Source organism: Muscardinus avellanarius, assembly GCF_963383645.1.
Source record: "Muscardinus avellanarius genome assembly, chromosome: 8".
Lineage (NCBI taxonomy): Eukaryota > Metazoa > Chordata > Mammalia > Rodentia > Gliridae > Muscardinus > Muscardinus avellanarius.
The window spans coordinates 104,407,586-104,433,132 of record NC_137794.1 but is presented as its reverse complement, the minus strand read 5'-3'; the positions used below and the strand labels follow the sequence as shown (position 1 = coordinate 104,433,132).

At 36.0% G+C, this 25,547-nt stretch overlaps 1 protein-coding gene across 1 annotated transcript; it reads right to left on the bottom strand.

Moving 5' to 3' along the window:
* MYCT1 (MYC target 1) lies at positions 1-24,849 on the bottom strand (the record flags this gene model as incomplete). Its single annotated transcript, XM_080700799.1, has 2 exons — positions 24,695-24,849; positions 1-512 (listed from the first exon to the last, which is right to left on the bottom strand). The coding sequence occupies exons 1-2, from the start codon at positions 24,744-24,746 to the stop codon at positions 1-3; spliced, it is 564 nt and encodes a 187-aa protein (XP_080556925.1). The 5' UTR covers positions 24,747-24,849.
* Between the last annotated feature and the right edge of the window lie 698 nt (positions 24,850-25,547).

The window sequence follows — 25,547 nt, the reverse complement described above, 5'->3', positions numbered from 1 at the left end:
TCAGGAATCTGGAAAAGCCTTTATGATGGACTCGTAGGCGGGCGGCGGCGGCGTGGAGAAGCCCAGGCCGAGGCTGCTGCTGGACCAGTGGAAGTCTGGGCGACGGAGCCCCTGGGAGACGGCGCCGACCCCGGCGCCCTGGGATGCGGGCAGAGTCATCACCTGGCTGTCCGTCTCCACGGGAAGCGGTGGGCACTGCAGGAACGGGTGGAAAGTGGACGCCCTGAAACTCGATTTTCTTGGGAAGGAATTGGCCAGCTCCAGGGACGCTTGTCGCTGGAAAGTGAGGCTGGCCAGGCTGAGGTTGCTTCGGCGTTCGCAGCCGCTGTGGCGGTAAAAACCAGTTCTGTTGAGGCCGTGGCCGGGGGAAGACCTCGACCGCCGGCTGGAGCTCCACTGCGAGATGGAGGCGCTGGCCCTCCTGCGAGACAGACAGACGAACAGCACCCAGATGAGCCCGCCAATCAGCAGCCCGATCGCCATGGACACCGTGAAGGACATTATAAGGTCATCTGGAACAAATCCAAAGGGCAACTCAGTTTTTAAATAGGCATTCAATGGAAAATGCAGACACCGGGGTTCAGTCCCTAGCACTACCCGAAATAAGCAAATAACTGCAGAGTATGATGTGAATTCGTGGAAAACACGAATTATCTGAACATACTTTGTTAGGGAAATGGTGCTAGGTGAACATGAACTAATGCGAGCGACATGCTGGCACTTACTGCACCAGAAAGCTGCAAAATAATGTTCCTTGTAGTAGTCCAGGTTGTTTATGCTATTTTATCCTCCTTAAGAAATACGAATGACAGTCTCACCAAGGCCATACTTTAGCTCCTCAATTTTTTTTTTCTACAGAGTTGCAAGTGTTATTGAAAGATCATTTCCTTTTGAGTTACAATCATAATTGGTGTGTCCATTTAATAAAGAAGTTCAGGGTCAGGTTGACTCTGCCTTCCCCACTCTCTGCTGTCGTCAGCCACAGGGATTTCTCCCACCTGCAGTCCACCGGAGCCTCACTTCCTGTGATCATTCTGAAACAGGAAGCCCTGGCTGGATAGAACCATCTGGAATGCTGACTGATTGATGTCCAGTTTCCTGCTCTCCTAGTCTATAACAAGTATGTCTGTGACTCCATGATGACACAACCTGAGTGGACCACTGGGCTCTCTAACTCTTGCTGTGATAATTAAGTCCCTGCACCCTGAATCTCCATAGAGTCCTCACTACATAACAGTATCCTCCAATTCACAAAGCTTGCGTTCTTCCAGATTTCCTATTCTGGCAGAACAAAACTATGGAAAGGCCGTACTGCTTCCTGCAAACCAGTCACCTATAATTGGTGTGTGTGTGTGTGTGTGTGTGTGTGTGTGTGTGTGTGTGTGTTGCTGAGAAATCAAATTCAGGACTTCATGCATGTTAGGCAAATATAAATTGAATGAAGCGGAGTAGCTGAGCTTCTACGTTGCATGAAAAAGTACTCTGAATATTAAAGAACCCTCTGGCCTTATCACCTACCACATTTTCTGCTTAATGACATAATTCATGAGTCATACTGGTTTTCTCTCAATCTCAAACCCTGCTTTTCTCTCTATAACTCTTACTTTTCCATATACTTGGCTATAATTTCTATTCTTCTGTCTAGAAAACTCATTCTTCAAAATCCATTTCAAGTGTCCACCTCCTTGATAAAGACCACTTAATTTCTTGGACAAAAATAAAGTACTCAAGTAGAGTGGCAAGCTAGTTAATCTAATTGCTTATCTAGGATTTCTGTAGTGAAAGAACTATACACAGGAAACTAGCTGATTTGGTTATAAGATTGGGGTGTGTATAAATTATTTTTGCAGTTCTCAAAAATAAGTAGACTATTCTCACACACTCTGGATCTGTTTTGAGGTGGATTATTAGGTAGCAGAAGCTCTATGATAAAAGATTACAAATTTGCTTTATCCCTGTGTCGTATGTTTTGTAGAGAATTTGTTTAGACTCAATGATTTCACTGCATTTTTTTAATGATGGAGTTATATTTTATGGTTGCTATGGTTCTTCCCAGTTTATTGCTGTAATGTATGTTCACATATAAAAAACCAAGAATATAGAAATGGTAAAACAAATCTGTTAATAAATAACTAAAAAACAATTGCTTCTGCCTAATTCCAGATATATTTTAGTATCATTTCCCTATATATTGCTACATTTATATCTTGTGGCAAGGTAGGTAATTAGATTAACCATCTTGCTTCTCTACTTTACAGTAACTCAATTTTGCCTGAAAAATTTAGTTGTTTTTAACAAAGAGGTGTTATTTGAAATGGGTCTTGAAGAATGAACTTTATAGACAGAAGACTAAAAGATTACATCCATATATATGTGTTATGTCTTATTCTCACAATTATCTTCAGAAATAATTATATCAAAATCCTGCAAAACAATGCTTTCTAACAAATCTACATAGTATGTTCTTTATAACTAGGTAATATTTTCTGAATTTTAAGATGATTTAGGACAGATTTGCTAGGCCCAGTACTATTTTTCCAAAATCTTTGTCATAAAAATAATAGTGAGTTATATAGCCTCCTCACATATAATATTTTCAAAGATTTCACAGAATTAGCTTTATCTAGAGAAAGCAAGTAAACATTCTCAAATATTAAAAGTGGCTTTATTGGTAATAGCACAGTTCGAAATTAACTTCAATTATCAGTGCCCCAATATATGAGACATAAATTTTGTTTAAAAAGAAATTTTAGCTACTCTGCATTGCCAAGGCAATGGCAGCCATGAAAATCAGCATGTTCCAACAACAAAAAAATTAGACAAGAACATATTGAACAAGTAAAATTATGCAAATCGTTGCTTCCATCAGCATAATTCACCTTCTGATGAACGCCCAAATATCAAGTTGCCTAAAAAATAAATAATGGGAGATAGATGCACTCCATTATCTGCTGTAGTTCCATCATGAGCCTACCTAGAGAGGAAGGGAAACTCTGGAAACAGTGCGGAAACGCTGATGAGGTTCTAGCCCATGAGCTCACAGTGACCACAGGAAGGGGACTTGCCGTGCGTTTGCAGGTGTGAGGAGCAGACTTGGAAAGTGAGGAGTCATGATGGAGCATGTATCACACGAGCCATTCACACCAGAGGTCCAGAACAAGCAAACCTCTATTTTCATGTAGTTATTGTTAATTGCTTTTGTTGTTATATTTTTAAAGCTTTTCCCTTTTCTTTGCAGAAAATTTGCATGGCGACCATGCCTATGACTTCTCACACACTGGGCAGGTATATCGCCGCTGAACTATACTCCCAGCCCAGCAGAGAGGAATTGTTCCTTGCTCCACCCATGACCCAGTCCCTCCTAGACCTCTACACCTTGGAGGAAACTTCAAACTAAAGAAAAGGTAGGAAAAACTCCCACTGACAACCCATTTCCTTGCAGGCATAATTAGGGAGATCTGACAGCCCAATCCAGGACACTCCCACACCAACAGGAAGAAGAAATAACACAGGTGTTATAGACATCACACCTACACAGGTCCTCAGCGTGTGTCCCTCCCACCGCCCATCAGGTCACACATTGATGACAATGTAATCCCAGTAATTAGAAGGCTGAGACAGGACCATCTTGGTCCTGTCTTGGTTCAAGGCCAGCCTCAGCAACTTGGGCCCTATTTTAAAATAAAAAATAAAAGTGGGCTGGTGGTGTAACTCAGGAATAGAATGGCCCTAAGATTAATTCTAAGTATCAAAATAAATAAATGAATTAATGAATAAATGAATTAGTAGAAGAAAAAGTCTTGAAATTTTTGACATAAAGAAATTATAAATGATAAATTTAACTAGGTTGAAACTTTATACAATGTATACGTGCATTGAAACATCACTCACTAATTCATTAATATCTAAGATTCTCATGTTTTTTATGTATCAGCTAAAGATTAATTTAAATTTTAAAAAGACTGTGATAGTGCAAAATTTATTTTGTAATCTATATTAAAAAACAATACCAGAGAGTTCAAAATGGAAAACAAGAGAGCAAAATTCATATATCATAGAAATAAATGTCCTACTAAAAAAATCAAATTAAAATTATTCCAAAGTATTATACCATCTAATCTACTAGGAACAATGATATGATTGGAAGGTAGTGCTGGTGAACTGATTTTAGGGACTCTTGCTTCTCAAATATCTATGTTATTATTTTCAAGTAGTAATTTATTAATAAGATTAAAGCAGAATGTTTTAGTAAAGCTTTAAATATCTGTTCACCTTATGATGTTTTCAAGCATTTAACACTTTACATAATTTAGTTTATGAGATAAGAAATTCCATCAAATTTTTAATTGTGTTAGAATCCTTAGTTCTAATTTTAAGTTTTTGAACTCATAATAATGACATAAGTTCTGTATTTCACTGAAAAAAATTCTTAATTGAGGCTAATGGAATGCAGTAGAAAAGAACTACATAAAAATCATGGCTTGATTATATCTCAGAGAATCCATAAGTTTATTATCATGAGATATATTTTAACCAAAGAAAGTGAACAAAATCATTCAGCAGTTCTGTCTTCTTTTTTCTTCAGGATAAATGAATAAAAAATATCCTGTGGACCAACCAGATGTGTTTCTGTATGGGGAAGTAATACCTCAAATAGAAAACCTGGTAGTTAGTAAATTGTGACTTCCTTCTAAGTGTGAAATTCCAGTATTCCAGGTAACACTACAACACTGCTTTAAAAAAAATGATGTTTGGAGGAAGATAGTTTACAAAACATGCCGCTTATTTTTCATTCATTATGATGTCAAATAGCACAGTCTTTTCTAACTTAATCTTCACAACTACTCTGAGATAACTGTTTGGCATTGAGCGTTCATAGGTTCTAGGCTCTGCTTTAAGTATTTCACATCACGTAGACCTCAAGCACCCCATTAAGAAAGTGCTAATAGTTTTCTCATCTAATAGTTGAGGCTGCTGAGAGGCCCAAGTAACAGGTCCACAGTATGTGAGGATTTGAACCTGGGATATTAATAGTGAAATTGCCAATTTACTTCTTAGACGTAAGAAAATATTATCCTAAATTCTTATATTTGTGAGACCACTAACATGTGAAGGAACATTTAGTTAAACTTATTCCTAACTATTAGGAACATATAAGCAGGTTTTATTACAAACCTTACTAACATTTATCGAGAGAGGGGAAAGGAAGGGCAAGTGGGGAGTGTTATACAGATAGAAATATACCAAGCGATGTGTGTGTGTTTATATCACTTGGAATCTCACTATGATTTATAATTATATTCTACTAATAATAGTATTAAAAAGTAGAAATGCAGAAAAGCAATAAGAAAGAAATATCAAGAGTGATAATTCTATACGATTGTCTTTTTTCTGATTCATTCACACTGGAGAAAATAGAAAATATATAATGAAAGCCACATCTACTGGTCACACAACTCCAACTTTTCCATAGAGTAATTATATTCTGTTAGGCTTTTAACAATAATCCTTGGGAGCCTTTTCAAGAAACCTAATATAGAATAAAATGTACCTCCAAAAATAAAAACATTGGCACAGATACTGCTTCTTTGATAATTGTATCAAAGCAACCTTAAGACAAAAAAGGAGCCATAATTTTATTCCTTATAATTTTAATGAAATTCCATTGAGACCAAACAATTACCTTTTGTGTGTGTGTGTGTGTGTGTGTGTGTGTGTGTGTGTGTGTGTGGTATTGGGGTTCCTGGAAGCCCTTCTACCTCTGGGCTAAACTCCCAGACCTATTTTTACATTTTTATTTGGAAATAGGTTCTCCTAAGCCAGCGCGTGGCTGGCTTCGAACCTGCGTGATCCTCCTGTCTCTGTCTCCCAAGCGCGGGGATTACAAGCGTGCGCCACCACGCCCAGCTAGACCAAACAATTACTTTTTTTAAAAAAATACAATTCTTTCTTTGAGGTAAAAACAAACTCCAACATTAGTAAAACATGCCAGGTAAATCATTTACCACTATTTTAATTTGTAATTATAACAGGTACTATAATATTTCCAATTCCAAAATTTAAAAATAGACTATGGTTTTTAGTAAATAATGCAATTAACACCTCACAGGCCATCCATTAATATTAAAAGTTAGTGGAGGTCACCCTCTAGTGGCATTTTGTTGAATTGCTCTAACATCTGAAAGGGATTTTATCAGTGACCATAGTAGGAAATATTCATTAATATATTCAAAATCCTTTGCAGTTCTAAGAATCATCAACACGCCTTTTACCAACATAGACCATGCAATTCCTGATATCTTAAAGTGTGTAATAGAATGGTTCAGTCAATAGGAAGACTTTCCTTTGAAAGGATTTTTAGAGAAAATAATAATCAGGGCACATAATTAGAATTAAACAAAGAGTAAGAATTTGATATGTTTACACATATGATGGAAAATCTTGTGTTTATTTTGATGAAATGGCCAGAATTTGACATATTCTCACTATATACCCAGCTACTTCTCTGGTCCAAGGGACCAGCATCTTTTCAGGCAACACTGCAGCACTCTTTCAGCTGGTCTTCCTCCTTCTGTCTCTGCCGCCTCTCCAGCACCCAGCTATACTCTATTCTCAATAGAATAGTCAGAGTCAACCTTTAAAAAGGCACGTAAGATTACACCATTCTTCTGTTCTAAAGCCCCTACTATCCCAGAATAAAAACCAACTTCTAAAAATGGCCCCAAAGTCCCCATTTGTCCTCCACTCATCATCTCTCTTCTTTGAGTCTTGTGGCTCTGTCTCCTTTCCTCCTCCTCCTCCTCCTCTTCTTCTTCTTCTTCTTCTTCTTCTTCTTCTTCTTCTTCTTCTTCTTCTTCTTCTTCTTCTTCTTCTTCTTCTTTGTGGTACTGGGGTTCCTGGAAACCCTTCTATCTCTGGGCTACACTCCCAGACCTATTTATATTTTTATTTGGAAACAGGGTCTCTTAAACCAGCGAGGCTGGCTTCGAACCAGCACGATCCTCCTGTTTCCACCTCCCAAGTGAAGGTATTACAAGCTTGCACCACCACACCTGGCTTCTTGCTACTTCTTAAACACACTAGGCATGTTCTTGGTGTAAGGCTTTGCACTGGCTATACTGTGTCCCTGGATATCTTTCTGCAGCTATCTCCATGATTAATTTCAGATTGTTTGTTCATATGTAACCTTCTTGATGAGTTCTACCTTGAGCATTCCATTTAAAATCATATTCAGTTTAAAATAACAGTAGTATACATGCACACCCCACTCGGTGTGTTTCCCTCTGTATACCCTCGTGCTCCCCCTTCCTCCCTCCCTACATGTTAGTGAGATTGGTGGTGAAAACCTCTATTTTATGGAAATACCTTATTTGTTTGTTCCCTTCCTCAATCCTTGTTTTCTTCTCCCTATCACCCTCTCCAAATCCCCTTCCTCTATTTTACTGGTTCGTTTTTTCATTGACTAAAGTCCTTTTTGTGTCCTGATTTTGTCTAGCTTCCATATATGAGAGAAAATTTATGATGACCCATGACTTTCTATGGTTGGCTGATCTCACTTAGCATAATATTCTATAGTTTCATCTGTTTTTCTGCAAATGATATGCATTTTTTCTTTATGTTGAGTAAAATTTCACTGTGTGTATATACCACATTTTCTTTTTGGGTGTGTGTGTGGTACTGGGGATGGGACCCAGGGGCCTTCTATCTCTGGGCTACACTCTTAGACCTACTTTATATTTTGTTTAGAAGCAGTGTCTCACTAAGTTGCTGAGAGCCTAAGTAGCTAAGGCTGGCTTTGAACCTGTGCGATCCTCCTGTCTCAGCCTCCCAAACTCTGGAATTACACGCGTGCACCACCACGCCTGGCTTATACATTTTCTTTATCCATTCATTTGTTTATGGATACCTAAGCTGGTTTCATGATTTGGCTTTGTGAACTGTACTGCTATAATTATACATGGGTAGGCAAGTACCACTATAGTATTCTAACTTCAGTTCCTTTGGAAAAATACTGAGGAGTGGTATGGTTCAATTCCTCCTGTTCAATCACCAGCTACAACTTGCAGCAGTGAGAGCAAAGCTCACCACGCCCTCTAGAGATCAAGACCAGCATTTAGCAATGCCGTAAGTGAAGCTGCTATTTCCACAGGAGAATGCTCAGCAAGGTACCTCCAGGGACTCACACAGCTATGATAAACTCCCTGGGTCTGAGATTTTGTGGTGCAACCCAGCAAAGGTGGGGGTGGAGTCTGCTGTTGGACATAGCAGAGGCTCAGACAGACTTAGGATCTGCATAAGTAGAAAGTGTGGTGGGGAGAACTACATTTAACACCAGACCCAACTGATAGGTTCTCTGGGATCACCACAGACCACCCAATCATGGTAAACAGGGAGAAGTGAGACCAGACCAGCCCTAGCTGTGCAAAAAAGAAACTCTTAGGTTGAGTTTGGTCTCAGAGGCAGCTGCCACCTATGGAGGCAGAGAGAGACTGAGACTCCACATCTGTGGGAAGCATAAAGGGCGATCTACATTTAATACTAGATCCAGCCCCATTAATACCCACCATCTGCACAGACTGAGAAAGACTCAGAATGAGGCTTGCAGCAAGAAGGGTGCTGGTGGCACTCATTGTACAGAGAGAGACCGCAAAGGCCCAGTCAGCTGAATATTTATATATTTGTAGGGTTGGATTATTTTGTTTTTGTTCGTGTGTGTGTGTGTGTGTCTGTATGCTTGCTTGATTGCTCTATTTCAAACCCCACTCCCAAGCTTCTTCCCTTTTCCACCTACTCGCTTATCTCTATCGCTTTTCTTTTTTTCTTTCTTCTTTTCTCTTTTTGGTCTTGCATTAAACATACTTCATACCACTATAGTAAAAACTCTATATTGGTTACTAGAATACTACTAAATATTCACTATCTCTAATCTCTATTATATACTACCTTACCAAACTCATATGCTCATTCTATTTGATCATATCTGTGGCTTTACCCTATTCCTGCATTTACAACTTTAGTTCTCTCCTCACACAACCTTCAATGTTGAATACAACACAACTTATCCTTGGATATGCCAGTTGACACCTAGAGACTGAGAGAAATCTACCAAAAGCAACAGATACAAAATTGTGAAATCATGAAAAGGAGGAATAACAAAAAAGGAATGAGCTCCCAGAAACCCACAATAACAAAACCTGACAACACAGAATTGTAGAGATCTCCAGATGGTCAAATGAGGAATGTAACTGTAGCAATAATACAGGACTTCCAAAAAGAATTGAGAGTATAAAAGAAATAAAAGATGCAATTGTTAAAGTGAAGGCATCACTTATAACTATAAAAAATCTATTAGACCACATGGAGAATAGAATCTTGCTCCTAGAAGATGATTACTCCAAAAATTAACACATAGTATATAACTTAGAAAAAAACAATTTGACAGCATTAATTGGACATTGAAGAAATATGGGCTTATTTTTTAAAGAGCTAACCTAAGAATAATTGGCATAAAAGAGGGACTAGAAGCTGAAACCAAAGGGATCAACCATCTTTTCAAAGAAGTAATATCAGAAAATTTTTCAAACATAGAAAAGAAGTTGATACATAGGTACAGGAAATTTATGGAATGCCCTTTAGATAAGATCAGAAGAAAGATTCACCATGCCACATAATAGTCAAATGGACCAATGTAGAAGCCAAGGAGAGAATTATAAAGCCAACAAAAACAAAAGACCAAGTGACATTCAGAGGCAAACAAATTAGGATCACTCTAGACTTCCAAAACCAAGTCCTGAAAGCCAGAAAGGCTTGGAGTAACATATTTCAAACTCTGAAAGAAAACAACTTGCAGCCAAAAATTTTTTACCCAACAAAACTATCTCTCAAATTAGATGGGGAAATAAAAATATTTTACAACAAACAGAATCTGAAAGAATTGATGTCTCCTAAACCAGGACTAGAGAAAATACTCAAAGAGATTAACTGCAAAGGAAAATAAGACACAACAGAAACAGAGATATAAAATTTCCACCCAGCAAACAACTAAGCAAAGAAAAACACTACCTTAAACAGAAGTTAAATCTCAGTATGTTCAAAATTACAATCCATCTCTTAATAATCACACTGAAAGTAAATGGCCTCAACTCCCCAATAAAAAGACATACAATGGCAAAATGGGTTAAAAAACCAGAATCCATCTCTCTTCTGCCTGCAAGAAACATGTTTTATAGGGAAAAATAGTCACAAACTAAAGGTAAAGGGCTGGAGCAAGGTCATCCATGCCAATGAAACTTTAAAAAAAGCAGGAGTAGCAACTATGATATCAGACAAGTTAGACTTCAAGCCCAAGCTTATTAGAAGAGACAAAGCAAGTCAATTTTTTTTTTGCTGATAAAAGGAATGATACAGAAAGAGGAAATAATGATAGTCAACATTTATGCCCCAAACACAGGTGCAGCTATTTTCATAAAAAAAAACTTAATTGTGAAATTAAGTCACACATAAGTCCCAATACAATAATACTGGGAGACTACAATGACCCTCTCAAATTGTTAGACCAATCCTCTAAACAAAATGTCAGTAAAGATGCCTCAGACCTAAAGAATACAATCAACCAAATGAACCTATTAGACACATATAGAATATTCCACCCAACTACAGCAGAGTTTACATTTCTCTTAGCTGCTCACAAAACCTTCTCCAAAATAGATCACTTCCTGGGCCACAAAGTGAGCACTACCAAATTTTAAAAAGTGACATACTTCCCTGTTTTTTTTTTCTCAGACCATAATGGAATGAAACTAGAAATCAAATATAAGAAGACCCAGAGAAACAAGATAAACATGTGGTGACTGAACAACACACTGCTGAATGAAGAGTGGGTCATAAAAAAAAACAAGGGATGAAATCAATTTCTAGAAACAAATGAAAATAGAGATACAACATATCAAAACCTCTGGGGCATTTTGAAGGCTATATAAAGAGGAAAATTCATAGCACTAAGTGCCCACATAAGAAGAACAGAAAATCACCACATAAATGACCTAAGGACACAACTCAAAGCCCTTGTAAAACAGGAACAATCTAACCCCAAAGCTACTAGAAGACAGGAAATTATTAAAATCAGAGGAGAAATCAATGAAGTAGAGAATAAAAAAATACAGAAAATCAACAAAATCAAAAGCTGGTTTCTCAAAAAATATTATAAAAAGATAAACCACTAGCCAATGTAACAAAAAAAGAGAATCAACCCAAATTATGAAGATAAGAAATGAAAAAGGAGATATTACCACTGACAGTATAGAAATCCAGAGGATTCAGAAAAACTACTTTGAAAAACTATACTCCAACAAAATGGAAAATCTGGAAGAAATTGACAACTTCCTAGATAAATGCAACCTTCCTAAAGTGTGTCAAGAACATATAGAAATTTCAAACCAACCAATAGCAATCAAAGAGATTGAAGCACCAATAAAGAGCCTACCATCAAAGAAAAGACAGGAGCAGATGGTTTCCCAAGTGAATTTTATAAAGCCTTCATAAAAGAGCTAATCCCGACACTCCTCAATCTATGTTATAAAAAAGAAAGAAATGAGACTCTCCCAAATACATTCTATGAAGCCAGTATCACGTAAGGACCAAAACCAAATAAAGACAGCTCAATAAAGGAAAACTACAGGACTATAAAACAAAATTAAAATAGCTCAAGGAAGGAAAACTATAGGCCTATATATTTTTTATAAACTTGGAAGCAAAACTGCTAAACAAAACACTAGCAACACACATTCAAAACCACATCATGATCAAGTCAGGTTCATTCCAGGGATGCAAGGCTGGCTCAACATACAAAACTCTACCCATGTAATTCATCATATAAACAGAACCAAAGACAAAAGTTATAAATCATTTCAATAGACACTGAAAAAAGGATTTGACAAAATCCAACATCCTTTTATGCTAAAAGTACTGCAGAGAATCAGAATAGAAGGAACATACCACAATATATCATAAAGGAATCTACAATAGGCCCACAGCCAACATCATATTAAATGGGGGAAAAACAGAGAATTTCCCCTAAAAACAGGAACAAAACAAGGATGTCCACTATCACTACTTCTTTTCAATATTGTTCTTGAAACTCTAGCCATAGAAATAAGGTAAAAAAAGGAAATTAAAGAAATACAAATAGGAAAATAAGAACTCAAAATTTCACTACTTATAGATGACATGATACTATTCTTAGAACAGCCAACAAATGCAACTATGAGGCTAATAGAACTGATCAACAAATTCAGCATGGTGTCTGTATACAAAATCAATCTTTAAAAATTGGAAGCTTTTCCATATACCAACCATAAATTCACTGAGAAAGAAATCCAGTACACATTTCTATTCAGGATATTTCACCAAAAAAAAGAATAAGATACTTAGAAATAAACTTTACCAAGGATGTCAAAGACCTCTACAAACAAAATTCTAAAACATTAAAAAAATAAATTGAAGAAGAACTTAGAAGATGGAAAGATCTTATATGCTCATAGATAGGCAGAATAAATATTGTCAAAATGGCCATACTTCTGAAAATGATCTACAGATTCAACACAATACCCATTAAATTGCCAAGGTCATGTTTACAGACTTAGAAAAATTAGTCCTTAAATTCACCTGAAACAACAACAACAAAAAATCAGAATTGTCAAAGTAGTTGTCACCAACAAAAACTGTGCAGGAGGAATCACAATGCCTGACTTTATGCTACAAAGCCATAGTAATAAAAACAGCATGGTACTGGCACAAAAACAGATATAGACCAGAATACAGAATATAGCGCAGAATACAAGACTCAGAAACAAATCTGGACAAGTACAGACAATTGATTTTTGACAGAGGGGCAAAAAACATACAATGGAAAAAAAGATAGCTTGTTCAACAAATGGATTTGATGAAACTGGTTAGCCATATGCAGAAAAATGGAAATGAATCTCACTTTCTCACCCAGCACCAGAATCAATTCAAGGTAGATCAAAAATTGGAAGTTAGACCAGAGACCTTGAGGCTCCTTAAAAAAATAAATTGAAGAAGAACTTAGAAGATGGAAAGATCTTATATGCTCATAGATAGGCAGAATAAATATTGTCAAAATGGCCATACTTCTGAAAATGATCTACAGATTCAACACAATACCCATTAAATTGCCAAGGTCATGTTTACAGACTTAGAAAAATTAGTCCTTAAATTCACCTGAAACAACAACAACAAAAAATCAGAATTGTCAAAGTAGTTGTCACCAACAAAAACTGTGCAGGAGGAATCACAATGCCTGACTTTATGCTACAAAGCCATAGTAATAAAAACAGCATGGTACTGGCACAAAAACAGATATAGACCAGAATACAGAATATAGCGCAGAATACAAGACTCAGAAACAAATCTGGACAAGTACAGACAATTGATTTTTGACAGAGGGGCAAAAAACATACAATGGAAAAAAAGATAGCTTGTTCAACAAATGGATTTGATGAAACTGGTTAGCCATATGCAGAAAAATGGAAATGAATCTCACTTTCTCACCCTGCACCAGAATCAATTCAAGGTAGATCAAAAATTGGAAGTTAGACCAGAGACCTTGAGGCTCCATGAAGAAGGCATAGGATCAACACTGCAACACATAGGCACAAGTAAAACCTTTCTCAACAAGACCTCAAAGGGATAAGAAACCAAAAGGCATATCAATATGTGGGATTGCATTAAACTGAAGAACTTTTGTACAGCAAATGAAGCTATCAAGAACCTCAACAAAGAGCCAACAGAATGGGAGGAGGCTTTTGCCACCTACTCCTCTGATAGAGGACTAATATCTAGACTCCTCAGAGAACACAAGAAACTCAGTATTAAGAAAACAAATAACCCAATTAAAAATGGGCAAGGAAACTAAATACAGTTCATGAAAGAAGAAATTCATATGGCCAATAAATGCATGAAAAAATGCTCAACATCATTAGCAATCAGAGGGATGCAAATCAAAACTACCCTGAGATTTCACCTAACTCCAACTAGAGTGGCAATCATTCAAAACACAAACAACAACAAATGCTGGTGAGAATATGAAGTTGAAACTCTACTACATTGTTGGTGGGACTGCAAATTAGTGCAACCACTTTGGAAAAATATATAAAGGATCCTCAGAAGAATGGAAATGAACTTATCATATGATTTAGCAATACCACTTCTGGGTATTTACCCAACAGATTGGAAACCAAACTAACAAACTAATGCTTGTGTATCCATGATCAAAGCTGTACAATTCACAATCACCAAACTATGGAAGCAGCCAAGATGTCCATCAATAGATGAATGGATTACAAAATTATGTGATATGTACACAATGGAATTTTACTCAGTCATAAAGAAAAACACAATTATATCATTTATAAGGAGATGGATGGAACTGGAGAACATTATGCTACGTGAGATTAGTCAGTCACAAAAAATAAGAAATCAGATGCTCTTTCTAATATGTAAAAGCTAGGAAGAAAATGGGTCATAGGAGGAATGCTAGATGAAGAAGGGGATACTAGAGATGAGCAAATAAGGTGACCTGAGAAGATGGGAGGGGGAAGAGGGACATTCTCTAATATTCATAATGTACAGTAACAAACATATCAAAGCCAATCACTAAGCCAAACATGAGGAGAAAGGGGGAAGAAATGGGGAGGGGTTAGGTAAGGGTTAATAGGTGATGTGTGCATGTATGCTGCTACCATCTTGTACTCCATTAGGATGTGTGACTACAATGCACCAATAAAAATTTGGAAAAAAAGACAAAAAATAACATGTGTTGGGACTGACATGGAACTCTTATTCATTTTTCATAGGAATGCAAAATTGGTAGTCATTGATAGCACAGAGAAAATAGCATAGAGATTCTTTAAAAATTAAAAATAGAACTAGCCAGGAATTGTGGTACATACCTATAATTCCAGAACTTGGGAGGCTGATATGAAAGATTGCAGGTTTGAGGCTAGCCTCAGCATCTTAGTAAGACCCTTAGCAACTTATTGAGACTGTTTCAAACAAAGGGGGGTGTGTGGCTTGGAAGTAGGAGGCCATTGGTCCAGTACCCATTATTTAAGCAACAACAACTACAACCGCAACAACAACCACAACCACAACAACAAAAGAACTAATATATGATTCTTCAATCCCCCTGGGTGCATATCCAAGGAAAATAAAATCAGAGATATCTGAATTCACATGTTTACGAAAGTATTATTACAACAAATAAAATATGGAAACAACCTGTACATCCATTAGAATGGATAAAGAAAATGTGAGATGTATGCAGTCATGGACTGTATAATAGTGTTTTAGTCAATAATAGGTCACGTGCATAACAATGATCTCATAAGATTATACTATTCATCACCTCTTGGCCATCTTAGCCTGTGTAAGTGCAATCTATGTTTGTACAACAATTAAATTACCTAATGATGCACTTTTTAGAATGTATCCTGTTGTGAAGAAATGCGTCACTGTGTGTGAATATGTAAAAGAATATTCTATAATAATCAAATATAATTCGGGTTTAAAAATAAAAGAAAATCCTGCTACTTGCAACAGCGTAGATGAATCTAGAGGACATTATGATAAATGAAATGTCAGATACTGAAATGACTAGTGGTTACTGCAGAATTCTCAAATGTTTCTATATGTTTAAACATTTTCATAACAAATAAAATGTTGGGGAAACAGGAGAGACTATCATTGAAAAGTTTTACCCAATATATTTGGAAATTTAATTCAAGTGGCCAAATTACTAGAAAACATAAGCTTGGCATAACTCATAGGAAAATCAGTAAACAACCTGAGTGGTCCGCTATTTTTAATGAAATTTCTTTCTTTCTTTCTTTCTTTCTTTCTTTCTTTCTTTCTTTCTTTCTTTCTTTCTCTCCTTCTTTTATCCTTTCTCCTTCCTTCCTTCCTTCAGTGGAGATTGAACCTAAGGCATTCTACCTCCAATGTTTTTTTTGCCCTTTTTTATTTATTCATATTTGGTTTTTAAAAAGTGTCTCACTAAGTTGTTGAGGGTCTTTCTAAATTGCTGAGGCTGGCCTCAAAACTGTAAGCCTCCTGTCCCAGATACTCAAATACTGAGATTTGAGGCAGAAATGACCATTTAATGCTCTTGAATATGTTATTTAAAACCTCACAATTAAAAATACCAGACATAATTATGATGGTGAAATTTTTAAAATATTTAAGCAAGAAATCATGCAAATCTTATTTACATTCTTCCAAATAATAGAAAAAGAAAAAAATACTTCCCAATTTGATTTATGAAGTTACATAATACTGACACCAAAGGTCTAATAAAGCTATAGCATAAACAAAGACAAATGCCATGAATTTAAGTGAAGACGTTCTGGGGCCAAGGATTCATCGAGCCACGCAGCTTGCAGGCTGCACCTCAGTCCTCCTAGACTCAGCTCTTGGGGCCCATGGATAAATGAGTTTTTCTAATTTCTTCTAGGTAATTCAGATGCAGCCATTTAAAGGCCCAACATTTTTAAACAATTGTTTTTCACCTTTCTAGGTATCTAAGATAAGAAAATAACTGATAGGCTGCCAATATTTATAATTATTGATATGTCATGTTAATGATACATAATCGTTGAAGACTTTCAAAATGCAAATTGAGGAAATAAGTTTGAAATAGGCACTATTTCTTTACTACTAGGGAAAGACATCTTTGAAGCACAGGCACGGCTTGGAGAAGGCTTCTTTCTCTACTTCTCCAGGAACACCCCGCTCCCATCCGCTGGGTGTGTCCCTGAGCGTGAGATCAGCCCACAGGCGAGATCTGTCCACAGGCTGAAAAAAATAATGTTTTCAGCTCTCAGATAAAGACTCTTCTACCTGATGGCACTTGACTCTCCCAGTCGTGCTTTACTTTTACACGACTAAATCCCTTGTTAAATACAAAGAATACAGAATTTTTAAAAACAGCATGCTTACTTTAATAGCTAGATATTTTGAGAGGGAAAAGGATTTGGGGATGTTATCTGGTTCCGCTTTAAAATGCTAATGTTTTAAAAGACTTGGGAACATAAATCTTTACCATAAATAGTATGAATAAGAATAAAATATGAACTATTTGTCAAATCTTCTGAGTAGTGTTAAAGAAAGGAGAGTGATGTAGTGCAGGGTCACTGAGAATTTCAGAGACTGGGACACCCCTCCATCTCTGTCATGAGCCAGAGACACTCAGAGAGCTCAGTATCTATGCCCAGCTTCTTGGGGAAGAAAACACTTAAAGAAGAAAATGAGCCCCTCAGAGAAGCCTTGGGTTTCCAGAGGGCAGAGCAGGAAGCCAGCCTCTTGCAGCTCTAGGCTTAGCAGAGAATATTAAAAATTCCTCTGATCTACCACTACCCCTAAACATGGCAGACATCAAGAAAATAAAGATCTACCATTACCCCTAAACATGGAAGTCATCAAGAAAATAAATAATAGTAAATGCTGGCAAAGACGTGGGGAAATAAGAAATTTTATATACTGTGCATGGGAATTCAAATGAGTACAATGGCTGTGGAGATCAGTATGGAGGTTCTTCAAAAGACTGGGACTGGAACCACTATCTGATCCAGCCACGTCACTCCTCCTTGGTATCGCCAAAAAAAAAATTAAAATTAGGATACTATCATGCTATATGCACATCCATGTAAACAGCAGCACAATTCATAATAGGCAAACTATGGAAACAGATAGGTGTTTGTCATCAGAAGAATGGATTACAAAACTGTGGCATATACACAGTCAGTATGAAATTTTACTCAGCCATTAAAAAATATCATTTGAAGGAAAATGGTTGGACTAGAGAATTTTATGCTAAGTGCATATTATACTAGTCTCAGAAAGTTAAGGGCCATGTGTTTTATTTTTCTCTCCTATGTGGAAGCTAGAGAAAAAATAAGAACCAGAAGAGATTTTAGATAAATGAAGAAAGAGACCAGTAAAAGAATGAAAAGGGATGGGGAGAGATATAGAAAAAAGGAGAAGGAAACAGCTCAAATAATGTAACTTCATATATTTAGGTATGACTACCAGTCTCCCTAACGTTTATGGGGAAGGCTGGATAATGAAGTGGGATCCAGAGGGAAACACCCCAAGTGCTGTGTGCGTGCATGCCTGTGTCACTGTGAACCTCATTATGATCTATAATTACAGTGTATCCATAGAAGTATACAAATGTGTGGGTAAGACAGGTAAAAGAATCCATCAATCAGGACCTGCAAGCCAGAGGGTTTTACAGAAAGGAAAATTCAAGCTAACAGCCAATGTTGCACAAGACCATAGGTTCCAGATCTTATAGTTAAGAGCCTCAACCATGAGAACAAAAAGAGAAAGAGCAATGTTCCCAAGGCAGATGAGAAATACTTGTCAGTAGATGGCAACAGAAACCAGAACTTGACAAAGGACTAGAGGCTGTCTGCCTCCAATATCTGATAGAATATCACAATAGTCCCTGTCCTCCAAATCCCTTTCCAACCTTCGAGAAAATCCTAGGGATGTGGAGTTGAAAAGACTGGAAGCCGGTGAGATGCAAATAACTGGATTAAATTAGGTTAAACTTTTATACTGACATTCAGAATCTTATACTTGTCTCCAGCCTACCTTTTCAAATATGTCCCTTAATTTTCATATATGAACATTCTAAATAGCCATTCACATCTTCACAAACATGTCTGAATGTTTTGACTTCTGCATATTTGCTGCTAACATTTATCCTGAGCTCTCTAAACTTCTTGAGTGATGTTTTATTTATGTCACTGTTTTTGATACCTTGTAACTATACATCATATTGGAGTATAGAGTGATAGAAACACAATGCACACAGCTCTTGGAGAATTTTCCTCTGAGTTTCCATTCCTCCTTTCTTCTCTCCCTTCCCATACATGCTTTCCAGATTGGGACTGGTAACTTTGTATACATACGTAGCATGTATCTCTATTCTGCCTACCCAAGAGCATGAAAGAGCTGTCTTCTGAAATCTTCAATTTCTTTATTTAGTGACTTACAGTTTTCATTATAGCAGTCTTATACCTCCTTCATTAAATTTATTTCTATTGTATCCTTTTAGAAGTTTCAGCAACTGCACTTTTTACATCTTTATTTCCCTTCCTCTCTTTCCTAATAATCCTCAATTACTATACTGGAGTCTCTGGTCTTCTACATGATGTTATCCTTATTTATTAATTTCTCTCTAGCTTCCACATGTAAGAGAAATCGCACATCTCCTTATCTGGGGGACTGGCTGATCTTGCTTAGTATAGTATCCTCCAGTTCCATCCATTTTCTTGCAAATGGCATGATATCAATAGGGAAAGAAGAGCTGAAATTATCTTTATTTGTTGATGACATGATCCTTTATTTAGAAGATCCAAAAAGCCCAACCAGAAGACTTCTGGAGCTGATAAGTATCCTCATCAAAGTAACTGGATTGAAAATAAACTTGCAAAAATTATTAGCATTGCTTTATACCAATCATTAATCCACTAGAAAAGAAATATAAAAAATAATTCCATTTGCAATAACTTCTAAAAGGATAAAATAGAAACATACTTAACAAAGCAGGTAAAAGACTGCTATAATGAAAACTGTAAGTCACTAAAGAAAAAAATTAAAGATTTCAGAAGACAGAACTCTCATGCTCTTGGATAGGCAGAATAGAGATAAGGAAAATGGCCATCCTACAAAAGCAATCAACATACTCAATGCAATCCCTTTTAAAATACCATGGCCATTTTTCACAGAACTAGATAAATGAGCTATAAAATTTATATGGAAAAACAAAAGACCCAGAATATCCAAAGCAATACTCAACAATAAGAACCATGCCACATGCATCAAAATACTTGACATCAAACTAGACTACAAAGAGATTGAAATAAGAACAGCATGGTATTGGCACAAAAACTGACACATAGACAAATAGAATACAAGACTCAGAAACAAAGCCCCATGTTTATAACCAGTTAATTTTTCCTAAAAGGGTCAAAAGCATGTGCTGGAGAAAAGACAGTCTTTTCAACAAATCAGTTGGGAAAACTGGTTATCTGTACCTAAAAAAAAAAAATGGAATTAAACTCCAACCTCTCAGTCTGCACAAAAGTCAAGTCAAGATGTATCAAAGACCTAGAAATTATACCAGAATCTTTGAAACTGCTAGATGAGCACCTAGAATCAACACTCCAACATATAGTCCTTGTTGAACCTTTATCAATAAGATCCCAAAAGCTCAGGAAATTAAAACAGAATTGATAAATGGTATATCATTAGAATAAGGAGCTTCTGTGAAGCAAAGGAAACCATCAAGAGTCTACAGAGAGATCCTACAGAATTGGAGATCTTTGCCACCTATCCCTCTTATAATGGGCTAATATTTGGAATATACAAAGAGCTTAAAAAACACTAACAAAAAGAACTTATGTTCCCTCTGTCTCTCAAATGTTTCTTTTCTTAAATATTCTATTTCTAGTACTTAATTTTTTTTAGTCAAGATGTCACCAGTTTGAAAATAAAACCTGAGACACTACCAGAAGCAAAGGAAGTGTTAATTTTGTTGAAGTTCATTAAAAAGAGAAGTCTTACTAACATACATTTAAATACAAGTTCAACAGAAAATCTCTTCTTCTTCCCTTTCCTTAAATTACATTCAACATTTAAGCTGTTTATAGTTGGCCATTAGCATTATTCTGCTAGGCTTGTCAGTATTAAACCTGTTGGGGATTGTTCTTTCTTCTATTATTGTCTTTTAAAGTCCAATTATAGGACAGATAAATTCAGATGTGTACCAGAGCATGTTTTGTGCAAAATTCTCTTGAATAAGAAGATTCATTTGTGAATTATCCATTGTAATTTGAACCAACCCAACTGACAACTGATGTGATAAAATTTCTATTGTCTTACCCAAAAGCCTTGATGATCAACATGGGGAAAGCAGACATTGTAAAACAATTTGTGAGTTTTAAAATTCAAAATAAAGTAACCACGTTTATATAAAAGCAACCCAGTTAAAAATGGGCAACTGAACTGAATAGATACTTCTCAAAAGAAGAAATGTGAATGCCTGGTGAATATATGAAAAAATATTCAACATCTTTAGCAGTCATGGAAATACACATAAAAGCCACACTAATATTCCATCTAACTCCAATTAGAATCTGTCATCAAAAACACAGAAGGTAATAAGTGCTAGCAAGGATGAGGGGAAATAGTAACTCTTATACACTGTTAGTGGAGCTGCAAACTAGTACAGCCACTATGGAGATCAGTGTGGAAGTTTTCCAGAAAATTGAGAGTGAAACCACCATATGACCCAGTGAGAGCAGGCTTGGGAATCTTTCTAAGGGATTTGAAATCAGAATATCATAGTGACATTTGTATATCTGCATTCATAGCAGCACAATTTACAATAGCCAAATTATGGGAAAAGCCTAGGTGTCCACAAACAGATGAATGGGTCACAAAACTATGGTATATACACACAATGGAACTTTAGTCTGTCACTAACTCTTAACACATTGTTTCTGAGTGAAGTAATGAGCTGGATGAAAATGAATTAATGACTAAAAATGAATGAATGGCCTTCTCAGAGTTCTCTCCCTGTAACTTTTCTGACTTTCTAGGTACAGGTTATGTTCCAGTATTTTCTAAAAAGAATGTGAAGACAATTTCAGCATATTTTAACTCATATCCATTGACATTTTATATGATATAAAATAATGCATAATAAAGTAATGATCAATAATATTTTATAGAATTATATTTGCATATTTATGGTTACATAATCATCTCCAAGAATGTAATCCTCTTAAGACACTATACTTTGAATGAAGATTAAATTAGGAGGATAAATACAAGCTTCGACACCAATATCCTTCTCTAATTTTTGACAATGATAGTCAAAAAGAAATAAAAAAGAAAATACCCAAAAAATATGATAAGATAGCAGATACAACCAAAACTATGTCTTCTGTGAGACTTTTAAGAACTAAGAGGGTAACTGAGTCCAATGATATTTGTCCCCTATCTCAGGAAAGCTGAGGGGCATTTATGTGAAGATTCATAAAGAAAAGAACTACACTAAAGAAAGTAAAAGGGAGAATTGCAAGAATGTGTCTGTGCTCTCAGTATCATCCAACCTAGTTGCCAACTCTTGCCTTTACTGCTTGCACAACATTTAGTAAATCTTATTTGATGATGACTAAGAAAATTTAATCTATCAGTTATCACTACTGACAGTAATCTGTTGTCATTATCTTATTTTTAGCATTTATTAACATAAACCAGTCAAGTTGCATTTGTAAACAACTTTTTTATGTACCTTAAGCATGTCAAGTCTGAGAAATGTATATGGCTCCATGTACATGGTATACTCTCCTAAGATACTTTTTCTTTATCCTCCAAATTAAAAGTGTCAAGTTGACAACCAAGAAAGAGCAGACAATGAAACACACAGCATCACACAAGACTTTTAACAGTCTTTTGAGGAAGTCAGTGATCAAAATTGATAATTCATACATCAAAGATAAGTGAAAATAAAAAGATTGAAGCTGGGCGTGGTGGCGCACGCTTATAATCCCAGCATTTAGGAGGCTGACACAGGAGAATAGTATTTCACAAACAGCCTCAGCTACTTAGTGAGGCCCTTTGCAACTCAGTGAGAGCCTGTTTCAAAATAAAGAATAAAAAGAACTGGGGGTGTATCTCGGAGGTAGAGTGCCCTTGGGTTCTATCCCAGTACCGCAAAAGCAAAAGATTGACATTCATATCTCATAAAATGTTTAGATTCTATGTGTTCGCATTTATATTTGCATTTCATGTTTGGTATATTTTACCCCAGAAGCAATAATGCAATCTTCCACCTATTTTTCCCATCATTTCATCTATTCACTATATATTTGATTTTTAAATACTTATCAATATAACACTGTCCTTCCTAGTTTTCTTTATTTCTGACTGTTTTCATTATAATCTCATGCCAAGAGAAAGGAACATTAGGCCCTCTCTGTGACATAATAAGCTTGAATTCCCTCTGAAGCACAGATTTCTTTATTAAAAGTATATAAATTTTAGAATGAAGGGATAGACTCCAACCAAACATCGTATTAATTTTAGGTTTATTTTAATGATGATTATCCATGTTTTGGCCAGTGGATAATGAATTATTTTTCATACACAAATCTAAATTCTGAATGTTTTGAAGAAATAAAACTGACCTTTATTTACAGATGAGTTACTTTACTTTTGAAAAACTTATATTTACTCATTGAAAACTTATATTTACTCATTATAATATATAATATATAATATAATATATAATATATAATATATAATATATAATATATAATATTATAATTAGGGTATTTACTCATAATGAAGAATAAATTTGGACGTATTTTCCTATTTTTCAGCATGTGATTAATCTATTTACTGTTTGAGTAATTGAATACAGCAATTAATCTAGTAATTTCACCTAACTCCAACTAGAATGGCAATCATTCAAAATCACTAATTTTATTAAATAATTTTATTCAGATGTTCATCAACCTCTTCTTCAAGACTGAAGCCAACAGAAATGGTTATTTATTTAAAAGAATTAATTCCCTTCATCTACATTTTTGTGATGCTGATCAACTAGACCAGGTTGCTTGGGACAGCCCCCGGGTACCATTCACTTTCACCAGATAGTGTCCCAAACTTTACCTTGAATCACAGCAGTAACCAGAAATAGTTTTTTGAGAGAAATAAAAACATGCTCTGAACACATAATAGAGCTACAGATCTCTTTATAAATTCCATTGTTTTCCTTAAAGTCCCCCCCACCGTGTAATTCAAATTTTCCCTTTTACACGTGTTTCTCTGAACTGGAGAGACATGTCAGTTTCGTGTCTGTTCCTTCTTCCCTGGACCCCTGGCCTGGAGTGACGGGTAGACTTGACTTTAGGACCTTCCTGCTCCTAGTCAGCATCAGGGGCCACTGTAAACTCCCAGATGGGAGGGACTGAAGTCATCCCACGCGGACTTTGCTATTGTTCCTCTTCCTCCTGTAATAGGCTCCCATTGTAATGCTATACATAATGTTTTTTCCACTTAATCTTTTCTAATTTCATAATAACATCGTTCCATATTTTTTCTGTGTTACCACACTCTCTATTCATTTAAGTACAGACTTGTCATTTAGATTCGCCTTGGAAGAATATAGACTGACACCATAAATTACGATAATCTCTGTACATCACCTTGGTTTTATTAAATAAACTCCAAAATCTATACCCTTCAGACAAGTAAAATATAAATTTTCCAACAAAACCCATATTGCCTTGTTCCATACAGCAATTACTTCTCCCTTATATTTTTATTCTTATTTTAAAATTCTCATTATTTTATAATGATAATTTATAACACCAGCCAAAATCTATACCTGTTGCCCAGATTCTTCTTTAATGACTGTCTCTGTAGCCTATTCTAAAGACATTTTATATGAACATATTTCCTGTAATATATCTATGCAAGTTTTAATCTGTTTACAGTAAACAAAATGTCTCAGAGATTTCCACTGTTGTAATAAATAACACATTATGTTTGCCTGCATCTTAATTTTAATTAAAAATAATCAAGGTAAATAACTTACCCCAAAAGTTCTCTGGCCATGGGCTCCCTAAGCTTGTTGTGTTATTAGCCATAATATCCACAAGAAAGAGAAGACAGAAAGAAACGCCAGCGTGTCCAAAAGGACCAGTTCAATTCTGTGTCTCTGTGGTTCAACAGAAGAAAAATAATTTTCACACAACCGTCATATACTTGTGTTTGCATAAAAGGAAATAAGTGTATCATGTTTCCTGCTTTTATACTCAAATTAGCAACTGCCTTCCTTATCTTAGAATTCCACATGGTTCCCCAGACACAAAACAATTTCCTTCTCGTCACTTCCTCAGCTAAGTTACTAAGGACCCTCCTCTGAGCCACCCCCAAAGCATCTGTGGGTCCAGTGGCCCTTTTTCTTGGTGTCTTCCCCACCCCCACTGACATACGGAGAAAGAGTTCAAATACTCAGCTACAGAGCTTTGGCTTAGATTTATATCTGATTGAGAAGTAGACTGCTGCTAGTGTCTGCGAAATAGACTGTTTGCTAGTCTCATATTTATATAGTCAATGGGAGACGGGTCTCAGAATTCCATATTCTACACAAGTACAATGAAGTTTATCTAACACCCTTTGTTTATTAAATCTGTTACTTATCAAAATCATTGGCATATTTTTCCTCTATTTGGGATATTACTTTTGGAAAGTTATTCTATTAATTCATTTTATAAATAAGTGTAAGGTATATGTAATTTTTGTTACCTTCTTACCTGGTATTTATTATTTATTATTATTATTATTATTATTATTATTATTATTATTATTGGTGGTACTGGGGTTCCTGGAAGCCTTCTCCCTCCGGGCTACACTCCCAGACCTATTTTACATATTTTTTAAAATTT